The sequence below is a fragment of the Thalassophryne amazonica genome, chromosome 3, assembly GCF_902500255.1.
Source record: "Thalassophryne amazonica chromosome 3, fThaAma1.1, whole genome shotgun sequence".
Taxonomy (NCBI): Eukaryota; Metazoa; Chordata; class Actinopteri; order Batrachoidiformes; family Batrachoididae; genus Thalassophryne; species Thalassophryne amazonica.
This window is the reverse complement of record NC_047105.1, coordinates 36432274-36446807: the sequence shown is the minus strand read 5'-3', so window position 1 is coordinate 36446807 and position 14534 is coordinate 36432274. Positions and strand designations below refer to the sequence as shown.

Genomic DNA, 14534 nt, shown 5'->3' with positions numbered 1-14534 from the left:
TCAAAGGTAAGCTGTACAATTTCATCTTTTTCCAACTTTGTGTTGTAAAGTTACGGACTTTTCAGATCCATTTGTAATCGGTGTTCGCACTGCAAAAACTATTAAAATATGATGGCAAAGGAGTAAAAGCAGAAAAGTGTCGAATCACAGCTTTTTGTGTCTGATTTAGCAGGTGCATGTCCAGGCTGTGGGTCCGAAATAAATGTTCGGGTTTTTAATCAGGGAAATGAATCCGGTCCCACTATCCTCAAATTGGTGAATTTGTACCTCTGTTACTTTGCATGTCCAGACTGCTTGGGTTTTTTTTTTAATGGAAATACATTGCAATTGGACTGGACATTTTATCTGATGTGAGCAAAAAAAATCCATTGTTTTCCATGTTTATTACATGGAAAACAATACAAAAACATTGGGACTTTTTTGTCCGGTTGATGATGAAGTCGCTTCCATCCCACATGACAGACTTTATTTTCCCAAATGTTTCTTCTGTTCGGATCTGAAGGGAATATGTACATCTTGAAGCCCTTGTTGTGTCTACGTGTGCATCCAAATGCACAGCAACCCGTCATTTTCAGCAAATAAATAAATAAATAAAATAGCTGGATTTACATGCAGACAGATTAACACCGAATGCTATTTTGGACCCAAGATGGCACCAGGAGTCACATGACCTTTTTTTTCGACTTGTCATGTCGTTACTCTCTCAATCAAGGGACTATATGCTAGACTTGAGGGAGCGTGCACCTTTTCCTCACTCATTCAAGACGAGTGAAGGAATGAGATTGTCAACGTTCATCTGTATATTACTACAATTTCCCCGTCTTTAAGGGGCTTAATACTATTCACCAAGTACTATAAAAGCATGACCATGTGTTTTTGGTGCTACTCTGAGTTCACATGGTTTAAAATCTGCTGTTGTGCGGGTGTGTTGTTGAGTGAGTTGTTAGCTAATAATGTTAGTGCTAATAGTCAGCAGACTCGTGGCTCAACTTCAGTCAGACTATTTGCATTTAATTTAGTTACTGTTCAACTCATTTGGTGCTTTAAAGTGAATACATATCAATGAAGTCGGATGTCCGGGACATTGGTCATGTGACCTCCATTTTTTAGTGAGTGAAAATATAGCAAACTTCTCTGCGTGTTTTGTAGCGGTTTGAGTAATATCGGAGTTGTGTCACTGGCTGTACAGCCAGTTTAATAAGAAGTCGGGCTAAAAGCAATTGATAGTTTTCTGCATGAGCACAAAGTAACACGGTCACCTGTTTTTAAGAACTCCACTCACATTTAATGGGTTTTCAGTGGTGTCCAAAGACATTCCAGAAACCGCCAAGAGGGTGCAGGTTTTCTGGCAGGTTTCAGCCTGGATCCAGGGTTTTGAGTCAATTTTTACCTCCTTTCTTTTACCAACCATCTGCGCCAGCCTTGATTTATTAGTGTTTTATTTTTGTCACGTGTTCATTCGCTTTTTGTCCTTGGTTCATCATTTATTCTCTGTCTAGTTTTGCATTGTCACTTTGCATTTTTATGACTTTTTCTTACTTTACCCATAGTTCTGTTGTGTTCTTGTTTGTTCAGCCAGTCTGTGTTTTCAGTTTATCATTTGTTTATTTTGCTGTGCTCATTTCTGATTTTGTCTGTTATGCTTTAGTATCGGGTTTTGCTTTCTGTTATCATGTGTAGTTTGTTTAGTCACTTTATTTTTTTAGTCAGTTCCAGTTTAATTTTATCTTAGTATTTATTGTCTTATTATTCTCTTATCAGTTCCTATATAGTTTTTCTTCTGTATGATTCACTTTTCAGTTCTCATGTTCAGGTCCTGTTCATAGTAGTATTACATTCTGTCCTCGGTTTCTATTTGACCTTTGTTCTCTGTCTTCCTCACTCCCCCTTGATGAAATTTAAATTCAACTGTATGTTAGATTATTTATAATAAAACTGAATATTAAGCATATTTAGTGAATTAAATGGACACTTAATAGAACACATTAATAGAAAATATTTTACATTAATCTACACTATTTTAATGTTGCTGTGGGAGAATGTGAGACAAGGCACTCATTAAATTTAATATATTATTGTAGGTATTATCATTACTATATTTATAAAGTAGAACAATCAAACAGAAGATATTTTAGAAATTTTTGACAATTATTGGCCATAACTGGCCAACAAATACATCTAAAATTATGCTAGTTCACATGTATGTTCTTGCCTTTTTTCTCAGTGAGGGGAAAATCATATCTAGAGTTCCAGTTGAAAAATGCTAAAGCTGTGTGCTGTGTGTCTCCATCATCTGTGTGTGTGAGCAAGTGCATGTCTTTATATTTGTGTGTGAACTCTCGCCAACCTCTGCCTCTGGTTGGCTTACCATGAAATTTGACTCTTCCTTAGCCAATCACATGCCCAAAGAAGAGAACAAAAAACCTTTGCACCTACGACTGCTGAGAGCCTGCAGAGTAAAATGGCTTCAGTGAGCTTATTTATAGTAAAGCATCACATTTTATTGTCAGGAATGATAACAGCGTTGTAATGATGGAAACAGTAATTGGTTAGATTACCCTTTACTGAAAAAAATAACATTAATAACGGCATTTATTTTAACCACATTATTCCCATTCATGTCCATTTGACCTGTGCTCTTATTATGAAAGATTCTTGTGCAAGAAACAGGAAGTGTTCTGTGACAATGGCTAGGTTTGTACAGCCCCAGTCACACAATGAAGGTGCTACTATCAGTTTGTGTTTGTCTGACAAAAGTCATTTTTACATCTGCAAAATGGGTTGTCAGCTGATGTCTGCAAAGTTGGACAGAAAGTTTTGTGCGTGTTCAAAACTTTGAGCGGAGCCGGGGCAGAGACCTTAATACTGCCCACACCTTCTTGTGCTCTTCTTGTTTTGTATTTTTTCTGTGTCTGTCTGATGGCTTATTCTGGCATTCTGTTTGACCACAACTCCACCAGCATCCAAGAAAACCCTTACCAAAAAATAGTACTGATAAGTATATAAAAAGTAAACTGGAAGTATACTTGAAACATACTTGGATGTACTACTTTTTTGTAAGGGAAGACCAACACAGCACAGTGTGGAGGAAACTTTGATGTTTTCCTTATGTCTGTGAGGCAGGATGTACCAGCCCAGAGTCATCCCTGTCCTTTTGATAAAGCACACTGGGTTTCTCTAATTTTATGACTAAACATCTAATAATGGCTCTGACTAGCTAAAGGCCATGTTTGTATTCTGACTTTGTTTTTGTTATGGTGGAGGTCCTTAAATTGGGTCTCTGAGAATGAAAAGACAGAAGGTTCTGACAATACATTGTGTGTCTTTTCTGGGTATTTTCCAGATGCATCTGTTTCTGCTCAAAAATAAATCTATCTGCAGCAATATGTCTGACTCCTGAATGGTCCTTCACCGAAAAAGAAACATGATGCCGTGCTTTTAGACCACTAAACCTCTGCTGAAATTCAGAATTTCAATAAACTGGGAAAATCCTTCTACTCTTTGCAGATTCTTTGTGGAAATGTGACGTCATCTGTCCATTTGTGCTCCAAATCCACGGGAGACTAATGAATTTGCCAACGGACAAAATATTTAAATACATTGTCAGTCAGAGTGTGACACAGACAGTGTGGACACACACAGCACTTCTGGAACTTGTGGACATGACAGTCAGTGACAGTCTGGATGGGAAAATTATGGATTTCTTTCATCTTAGCAAGCAGGAATCACGGACAGCAATAAACGGATAATATAACTACAGAGTCACACTTTCCATGACTGTCAGAGGTTTTTTGCTTTAATATAGCACTGTGCATAATGTTTCAGTGACGTAAATTGTCTGGACAGTTGGCATTGAAAACTGACCGTACACGTCACATCTCTTTTTTTTCCTCTTTTTTTTTTTGCTGGGCCAGACATCAGCTGACAAGGAACACATTTAATGAATGATGGGAAAAAAAACAGACAAATGATTTATTGTTTATTTGTGAGGAAATCTGACATTTTATTGAAATGGGTGGGTCGAAAAACATAATATTTGGCTGAATTTGTGCAAACGCCCCCTCCCCTCCCCTTCAAGCAGAATTTCATGTGGAAGGCCCATGAATTTGGTAAATTCTCCCTGTGACTTAGCTGATGTTTGTGCTGTAAAGCGGCAAAAATACAAACTTTAGACTGTGTTGAAATTATTCATCTGTTGAAACATAGACTTTATTTTCAAAGAATGGGATCAGAAAGCACAACAGATTGATTGATTATTTATTTCGAGCTTTACAAAATAAGCATTTCTTTCACATTTACCCACATTAGGTTGAAAGGAACAGGAAATACATACGTACAAACATACAGATGAAAAGGAGACATCTCAGTCTCTAAACGCTGCAAAGGAAATCCACCGTTCAGTTCATGATCTGGAAGAAAAGAAGCAAATAATGACCAAACTATCATTTATATAAAGTTGTTAACCCCGAAAATGTGAATCAGCTGCAAATCATGAATTAACCGTTTGTGGATAATTTGTGAATTGCAGGTAATTCACATTTTGGGGGTTAACAAAGTAAACCTCACTATTCTAATTGATGTTACAAAGTAAACAATAAATTCTGAATACTTGCCCAAGGTTGACACCAGACTACGGCATTGGAAATGAGGAAAATAAAATAAAAATATAACATCTCTGACAAATGAGCTAATTTTTTAACTCCACTTGCTCTTAATTTCCATCATGAAAATGTTGACAAAATTCTGAACTCAACAAGCCCAGACATGAGTTTAGTTGTTATGCGGTGTATTTTTGGTTTTATGAAATCTCTGTTTTCTGTTGGAATTTTGTTGTCACATAAGTCCCTTTTGTGTGTTGTGGTTTCTCTTGGGTGGGTGTTCACCTCTGTCTTACACCTGAGCCTTCTCTGTTCATTACACACTTACAGCGTGTAAATAAGTATTGAACATGTCACTATTTTTCTGAGTAAATAGCAAATATTTCTAAAGGTGCTATTGACATGAAATTTTCACCAGATGTCGGTGGGAACCCAAATAATCCACACATACAAAGAAATCAAACCATAGATGTCTGTAAATTAAGTTAAGTGCAATAATGTGAAATGACACAGGGAAAACGTATTGAACACCTGGCACAGAGAGATCCAAAAAGGCATAAAAAGCTGAGACGCCATCTGAAACAGATCAGTAATAAGAAAGCAATCCTGCCCCTTGTCAGTGCAAATTAATATTGGCTGGTTAAGTCTCAACTGATGTTGTTTAAAAAGATGTCTCATTACCAAGGTGTCATACAAAAAACATCTCATGATGGATCTCTGCAACCTTATTATTGCAAAACATACTAATGGCACTGGTTACAGAAGGATTTCTGAACTTGTGAATGTTCCAGTGAACACTGTTGGGGCCACAATCCAGAAGTGGAAAGAACATCATTTCACCATAAACTGGGCATGACCAGAGAATTCTTGCAAGATTTCCGACAGATGAGTGAAAAGAATTATCAGGAGAGTTGTCCAAGAGCCAAAGGACCACTTCAGAAAGACCTGGAATTATCATCACGTTTAAAAGAAAAATGAATAAAAGAAGAAGTAATGCATGCACCTGCCATGGCCTGTCTGCACGCTCACCATGCATCACTCCACTGCTGAAGAAAAAAGCATGTTGAAGCTCTTTCAAAGTTTCCTGCACGACATTTAGACAAGTCTATGAATTACTGGGAGAATATAGTGTGGTCAGATAAGGCCAAAATTGAACTCTCTGGTGTTTGTGTGGAAGAATGGGCCAAAGTCACACCTGAGCAATGCATGCCACTAGTTTACTGAGAAAAATGATGACGTGTTCAATTCTTATTTTACTTGCTGTATCTTGTTTTTTTAATCATTCTTCACCATAAGTCTATTTCTGGTTTTCATTCTGGTTGTCAGCTCATTGTGTTGATGTCAATTTGGAGGTCTACATTGGTTTTTCATTTTGGTGTTGCATTCTGTTTACATCCGTTCCTGTGTGAGTCCTGCCTGTCCTTCTTATTTTACTCCAGAGGGATGTATTACAAGCAAGATTAGTGAGTTAGTGAGGTATATTAAGCCTAAAACCATTATTTTCAGGGATATGTACTTGGCTGTCATTTAAGCTGGCTGGTTCACCATGGTAAGTTTGGCTGGGAACTTAACCTGGTCTGGAGCAGGATATGTTCAGTTTCATCTTAAACTGGCTAGAAAAATGCTCTTTTAACAAACTCTGAATTATGCAAGACACTGCCTGCTTGAGCTGCATTGCCATATGTGGGTTATTCACTGATTACATTTCAAGCCCCGGTCATACGGCACTATCAAAGGACACCGAAGCCAAAACAAAACAAGAAATCTGGACTTACGTTTACTTTTGGAGACATCATTTAACCATCGTCCAGCTTCGTCAGAATTTTCAAACTGTTGAAAAATATGAATGAATCCTGACGACAACCTCAATTCGTCTGTTTTCCTTTATGCTTTCTGTCTTGACGGTTCCTCATCATTTACATAGTTCTCATACCATCAGCATTCCGTTTGATTGTCGTCCAACTTCGTCCAGCCTCCCAAGTCCGATGTCTTGCACAAATGTTGGTATCTGAACGGATCAATAACTAAAGATCTGATGAACTGAACGTGACTTGTCCATATGTGGGACAAAAAGCAACGTTGTCAAACAATAGCGGCAAGAACATTTTATCTTTTACTTTAACTATTTACGCTCATTGCAGCCATGAAGACAAACCTGTAGTCAAGGCAACCAGATCCCACACCTGTAGGGTGGCAGCAGACTTGATCACAGGCTGGCGCTCGGTCTCATACCCACTTGTCAAGTCACGTCATCATGAATGTTTCATTTTGATTTTGTTTAAAGCATCAAGGTCACCGTTCACTTCATTTTTCTTTTGTTAGCTTCGGTTTTGTTTTGTTCTTTTATGTGCTCTGGACTCTTTTCGGTGATGAGAGAAATGCAGGTTCATTCGTCCACTTTTTCTCAACAATTTGTGACTTTGTGACTTTTTTCCTTCGTTCAGCTATTGTCGTGTGCTGTGTGACCAGGCCCTCACAGGGTACATGCTTCTTCTTTTTTCTATATAATATTGATGAAAATGTTATTACCGTGTTCATCCACTCGATGTAGGCAGAGACTCGACTGAAGACTGTGGGCTTCTTGGGAGTGTTGCATCCAAGACCAGACCCAAAGCTGACAATACCATGGACGTAGTATTTCCCATTAACTTGGCAGTTCAAGGGTCCACCAGAGTCCCCCTTGGATGAAATAAATTACAGAAAACATCTGGTCACAATAATGTATAAAAGTAATTTTTTTTTTTTTTTTTTTTTTTTAGTCAAGTGAAAACATTTTGGAATGTATTATTATAGGTTTGATGTTTGGGGTTTTTTGGCCCATATGTTGCATTTGCTTCCATTATACATTATTACCGACAACCAAAATAATTTGTCAACATGGATTCAGGGGGAAAAAAAAAAGATTTTCCCGAAACCATATATATTAATTTTTATCAACTGTGGTCATCTTCCAATCAAGACCAGCTGAAACTCTTTAAAAAAGCCCCCCCAAGTGTATCCATTTCACTGAAAAATATTGTGTATTATATAGATATATAGATTATGTATTATACAAAGGCATCATCTTCCTTTGCAGAGGGTACTGGTTTATCAGGTGTGTCTCACAGAGGAAGCAGAATTCCAGACATAGAACTCTGTGACACATCTTCCAAAATCAGCCTATGTGTTCTCCATAGAGTAAGTGGTGAATTTCTACATGCACAGTCATAATATTGTGGGACTCTGGGGATATTTAAAATAAAAGGAACAAGTAACAGTTGTTTTTCTAGATAAGTCTTAAAAATAGCTGTCAGGTATGGAAAGAGTGTCTTAATTCCTTCCTTAAAACCTTCCTTTTAAAATGCATGAGAAGACTCACATTGCATCCAGACTCTGCACCGCCTCCGGCACACACCATATTGGTCTTGACTGTGCTTCCCCACCAGTCTGGGAGGGTGCATGTCTGATGGTCAACCACAGGAAGATAGGCCTGCTTCAGTTCAGGGGAGAGGCTACCACCAGCTATAGACCAGATAAACCAAAAACAAACAGGATATTTTAAATTAACTGAGAAAAAGACTTCCATCCAGTCTAAAATGCATGTCACAAGTATATCTGAGGGATGTCCAACTCCATGAAAATTCAGTAAGGTATATCTTCTATTATACATTCCAGATCTAAGGTGGAACTCTACTAGTGTATTCTAAGGTACCCCTAAATATCTTTAAAAAAAGTTGAGAGCCACTTGGGTGCCTGGTCTGGAGAACCAGGGATGGTAGGTTACTATTATAAATAGTAACCATGTTACTATTTACACAGCATCTATTCTGAATGCAAAGAAAAGGATGAGATGTGAGGGGGTTGTACTGAGCCACTTAAATAATCAAAATGTATTTTGGTGTGCTTTGTGGAGTATTACTGCATCAGTTAGTTGGGCACTAGCAATGACTGTGTGTACCAGAGCCCTCAATACCCTCAATGTTACAGAATGATCAACTCACTGGAAGTGTGACCCCATCCGGTGATGTAGCAGGGGTTGTTGTGAGGCAAAATCTGTCCGGAGGGAGGCAGGGACCCCAGCTGGACGTAGGAGTTAAGTGTGGCTTCAGATTCCAAGAGCAGCAGAGCAATGTCAAACCTGAAGAACACATCCATGAATCAACCAGGATAATCAACAACAAAAAGAAGTGAGAGCATCATATCCAACCAGTTCCACATAGACAAGACAAAACAATTTGGAAACTGATTCAAGACAGTTGGTTGACCAAACATCCTTACCCAGCAGACAGTTTGTTGCCATCCCATTTGGGGTGGATGATCACACTGCTGACTTTCTTGATCTGCTCTCTGCCACTGTGACTGTAGAGGTCATGTTCACCAAGAACGACTTGCCAAGTTCTGGGACTGTATTAGTCCAGAGGAACACAAAGTTCAAGAGTCAAGAAAATGTCAGTGACAATGTGCCATAATGACAATTAAAAACAAGAAATAGTACAGCACAGTCCCTGACAGTGATGCCGGTAACGCATTACTCTAATCTGACCACTTTTTTTAGTAACGAGTAATCTAACGCGTTAATCTTTCCAAATCAGTACTCAGATTAAAGTTACTTCTCCAAGTCACTGTGCATTACTTTTATTTTTGCATTGTGGGTCGATAGCAGCATTAAATTTGGTCCGTGGGCAGGAGGTCGGGGTTCGACTGAACTGCCCACTTTAAGCGAGCTGTGAGCTTTTCATCCGCGGTTTTCTGCAGCAGCTCGTCCTCACCTCTTAAAGCACGGTGACAACAGCACACCTGCACTGAGCTTTACAAAGACATTTTTATGTTTTTTCCTCCTTTATTTAGAATTCTGAGCTGAGATGCTCCGTATCTGCTTGTTAAAAACAGCTGATCCTCCGCGACGTGTCAACAACTAACACTATTTTCCACTCAAATGCACCTAAACTCTCTTTCTGAGGACCACATGATGTGAAAATGCAATAAAACTTTCTTACCTGTAAATCTGGTCATGTTTTCTGCATAAATAAATGTTATCCATTCTTTGTGCTCAACCACCAAAGCAGGGGCGAATCCAGATGGAATGGGGGCGTGGGGCAAGGATGTGCCCCCCCACAACACCCCTAGATTAAAGGTCCAGTTTTGAAGCCTTTTTTTTTACTACAACTACTAATACTACTTATAATAATAATAATAATAATAATAATAATGATAATAATAATTTCGACAAGTAAAATGTTTAGAGAGAATTTAAATGTTAGAAAAATGTTAGAAATAATTTAATAGTTACATTTATAAACAATGTAGGCTAGAAATTGCAAGTTTTACTGTTACAGTGCTGTCAACAGTTAAATATGAGGTCAAGAAAGAGGTCTTTTTTTTACTTTATAAAACAAGTATTTATTTTCATTGAAGTCAAGAAAGGGTGACTATAAAGCGAGTTTTGGCAAAACAGGTATCATTGTCATGTTGAGGTGGCAGAGGGTTGTTGTCGACAGCTGGGGAAAGTAACTAAAAAAGTAACTAGTAATCTAACTTAGTTACTTTTACAACTGAGTAATCAGTAAAGTAACTAAGTTACTTTTTCAAGGAGTAATCAGTAATCAGTAATTGGATTACTTTTTCAAAGTAACTGTGGCAACACTGGTCCCTGAGCACATATAGACTAAAAATACATTAAAACAAGTTAAAATCAAAGTGTCCATTAAAAGTCAGTGTCAATAAGGTTGAATCAAGTACAGCAGCCTGACTGCCTGTGGTATAAAACTGTTCAGGAACCTTGCAGTTTATGTTTTAATGCTCCTGTCGTGGATGCCTGATGGCAGACAGACAAATAGCTAACAGAGAGAATGTGATGGGTCTTTGCTGAGGTATTGGCTGTGGAAGAGTTCTTAAAGAAAAAGGATGGAGACTCCAATAACGTCCTCTGTGGTCCTCACCACTTCCTTATCTGTAGCCGCGCAGCTGGAGGACCAAGTTGAGATGCAGTTGGTGAGCACGCTGTCCACCACACCTCTATAGAATGTGGTAAAGATGTTAATGGGTGCTGATGCTTGTATTGTTTCCTCAGGAAGTACAGTCAGTTTGGCCTGTTTCACAATCCCTGGACCAGGTGAGATTGTCTGTCTGAAATGTGCACCTTGAGGAACTTTATGTAATCCACTAATGCCATAAAAAAATGAGGTGTGTGAGACAATCTGAACTCCACAATCATCTCCTTGGCTTTTGTGACATTAAGCACCAGGTTATTGTCTCTACACCAGTTCTACAGCTGATTGACCTCATTATGGGACATTGTTTCAATAATCTATCTATAAAACAAGATGTGTCCGTGTGGGTATGTGGCTCGCATATCTCTCTGACTGTTTGTCAGATCGGCCTCAGCTTTCAGATATGGCTTGCGCATGGCACGGTGATGTGCAGCCTTTTTTATTATGAAAATGTTGGGATTAATTTTTAAAACCTTTATTTTTATGAACATTGTAACATTAGTACTTCCAAGATGGCACCCTCCATGGCATCTCTGTAGTTCTCTTCTGCCACTTACGTGACTGTAATACCCCCGTCACACAGAGCCAGAATCACACAGAGTGGCGTCGGAATTGTGAATCGGCGCACATCCGAAAAGTGTAGGATTTCAGTTTGAAAACATTCTGACAGCCATCTGCTGAAGTTGACACAGTTGGTCAAAATCGGCCAGCGGCCCCGAGTGTGACGCACATGTTCAAAACTCTACGGGCGTGGTCAAGATGGGACACCTATCCGACAGCGATCCATGTGTAATCTGAGAACCATCTGGCCGCAATTTACATCTTCCGATGGCGGCAAAACGGGATCCGAAACAATTTGAGGGAACCTTGAGATGGATCTGGCACCACAAAGCCTGAACTGTTAAAATGTATGTGGCACGCTTCATCATGATAATGATTATGAATTATTATCATGTACAGTGAATGTGTACAGCAGCTATCAAACCAAAAGCTCCGTGCGCTACTGTGCGCACGCAGCCGCTAATCTGAACAGGCTGTTATATCCACAATAGACCTTACAGTACAGATATTTCTCCATTCATTCCCATGGGTGACGTAAATAATGTTAACTATTGCCTCCATCATAACACGGACAGCTGCGCCTCTCCGTGGTGCACAGTAACGCGCTATTTCACACGTCAGGCTCGGAGCTGAACGGATCTCATGCTGTAATAAATGATCACCTTCTAACTCTCTAGGAGATATGAGATGGGACTTGTGCCAGGCCGTTACACCATTAATAAACATGAGTCCCACCTCCAACAGCGGTCCAGGAGTGTTTCATTGTGCCAATGTGGATATGAAGTCAGGACCACAGCCTTTGGTTAAAATCTCACCCAAAATAAAAATATTAATCCCAAAATAAAAATATTAATTCCCATTGCATTGTGCTCCTGAAGTGTGCAAAAAAGAAAAAAAGAACGTTCCCTGAAAAGGCACTCCGTCTGAAGCAGGGGACAACATGGCCCAATTCCAGCAAACTTTGAGCGAAGCTGTCTGTTGGCACGGGTGTGCATATGCACCCGACGGGTGCGCTTAGTGGCCCGTGCAGTGTTATGCATACATACACACACACACGTCTGAGTGATAATTGCAGCCCATGCGTGTGCACGGAGTGCATGTGTGCCACACACACACACACATGCACATGAGGAACACAGCACTTGCACCCAGTGTTTGCTATCCAGACATATGTAGATCGGGCAGCCTGCAACGCCTTTTATGGCCATCTGACAGCAGTCTGTAGTCTACATACGCTCTGGATGCGATGTGACAGGAGTCATAACATTAACTTTTACTGTTTTTTACATAGAATGAATGAGTCAACCAATCCGTGTGAGCGGCGGCTCAGTTTACCCATAATGCCTTTGGGTATCTCTGTGTGCTAAATGTTCAAAACTTCAGAATTAGTGCATTATTATAAAATTAACAGATATGTGTTATATTTTCACTTTGTGCAAATGACAGAGTTGACATTAATGTAGTTATTCTATCTGGATTAATTTGATTTATAAATCAAAACCATAAGTCAAACCTGCTTTCCTTTTCAAGACGTCTGCCTCACGGCTGGACCACTGTATGCTGTCACGGTAAATGGTGTTTCCCTACACTAGTGGGCAGGGCGCACAAAGACAGAAGCACTGACTCATTGGTTGTGTTTGGGTTTGTGATCACCTTTGATTCTATCAGAAGCATTGGCGGTGATTAAAATCAAAACTGGCTTGAGAGTGTACCGGAGACAATACTGAAATTTAGCGGTTAACTGTAGCTTCCGATAATGTTTTGATGGATTATCGGTTTAGCATTATAAAAGATAACTTTTCAGTTATCTTATTAAGTTATTAACTTACTTTCAGTTATTAACTTATCAGTTAGCTGATTAGCAGTTATCTAAGCTAACCTTTTGGTTAGCTGTGTCCATCATTGTTACAGAGTAACATATATCCAATTTACATCAACATTCTGTGATTTTTACTTTTCAGACCGAGCATTCAGCACAGTCAAAACTATTCAGTTTATTAATCCCATTCACTCAATCAATAATTTGCATCACTTTTTTACCAAAATTATAGCAACGAAACAAACTGAATTAGACCTTTGTCACCATTCTTGCTGTTTTTATTCCATAACATTCAGTCACAGACAATGCAAACTATAGCTTTTTGGAATCTTTGGGATCAGACAGATAATATGGTATAGTTTTCGATTTGACTGAAGCATCTTTTAATTTTGACCCCTGTGTAATTGTTCAATTGACCCCTACATGGCTACCTATTGAAAATTCAAGTGGAAAATCTGTTTTTTTTTGTCCAAAAGAGTAATGTCTAAGGAGCTTTTGTGCCAAAATTGGTGCGTCTATCACCACTTGCACGATTGTTTCAGCTATCTGCTGCACTATCGGTGGTGTGAAGCCCCAGTAGACTCAAGTTCAAGTTGATAAGTGGTGTAATGTCGAGGAGACTGAAAATATTTCAGTTGCTTTTTACTAAAAGTTTACAAATTTTCCACCTCGATGGCTAAGTATATTTTCAGACACTTTTTAAGACATGATGTTTACCTGTCGACACAGTGAGCAGCAGTCATAACCCAGCCTTTCCTAATCAGAGTTCCTCCACACGTGTGGTAGTATTTGCTACCATACTGGTACTGGAGCGAGATCTAAATGGACAAAAGATACAGACCTGAGATATGAGGACATCTTCAACATAAAGAATCTCATGTTTTAGCTTTTCTTTTGGTATTATTGCTGATCCATCACACATTTATACACATACAATTTGTCATGTGGCATTTTTACCTGCCAGGGCCAGGAGTTAGGGCTGGCCACCTCACCTCCGATGACCTTTTCATTAGAAATGTCCTCAATGTACCTGGGCTGGGGATCCAGCTCAGCCAACGCTGATGAAAAACATAAAAACAATCTATATGGTTCTGTACTTTTTTCCAGATTTCCCGTTACATTATTTGCTTTCAGCAAAAACACAGAGAAAACATGAGGTCGTATAAATTCATCTTGTCAGGACCAACCCGAAACTGATTGGCTGACACAGTGACAGTGGAAATAAATTAGTTGTGACAGATCAGTTCTGGTTTTACAGTTAATTGTACTGTTAAAGTTCTTACCCAGAGCTGTCAGAGTCGTCAGCACGAGAAGCTTGAGCATGTCTGCAGTGTGTCACAATGTTTCTGCAGTGAAAACAGAGCAGACCTCCTGTTTTTATACCCAAACCCGACCTTCAGCTTCTGCAAACCTGCCAAAATCCAAGTATGCAGCTGCGGTGGGTCTCACACAGTCTTATCACAGTCAGTTACCTCACACCAGCTTCTGTGGCAGCGGCTTGGAGCGCGCAATGACACGTAGACGCTTAAATGCAGAGCCGGTGTCACAGACTGAACGGTCCGCCCCTAAAAATCAGTCCGCCTTTTG

At 39.3% G+C, this 14534-nt stretch overlaps 1 protein-coding gene across 2 annotated transcripts in view; it reads right to left on the bottom strand.

The window, feature by feature from the left end:
• Positions 1-14333, bottom strand: part of LOC117506544 (elastase-1-like) — a 46414-nt gene extending 32081 nt beyond the window's left edge. Inside the window, exons 1-8 of one of the 2 annotated variants that reach the window (XM_034166049.1) lie at positions 14231-14333; positions 13905-14005; positions 13665-13765; positions 8856-8981; positions 8579-8715; positions 7957-8099; positions 7128-7277; positions 4299-4409 (exon numbers count right to left, since the gene is read on the bottom strand). In XM_034166049.1, the coding sequence (XP_034021940.1) occupies positions 4398-4409; positions 7128-7277; positions 7957-8099; positions 8579-8715; positions 8856-8981; positions 13665-13765; positions 13905-14005; positions 14231-14270 (810 nt within the window). In that variant the 5' untranslated portion in view covers positions 14271-14333 and the 3' untranslated portion in view covers positions 4299-4397. Of the gene's footprint in view, positions 1-4298; positions 4410-7127; positions 7278-7956; positions 8100-8578; positions 8716-8855; positions 8982-13664; positions 13766-13904; positions 14006-14230 lie in introns of those variants that run through there. The other variant, XM_034166048.1, reaches the window with a different exon arrangement.
• Positions 14334-14534: the final 201 nt, after the last annotated feature.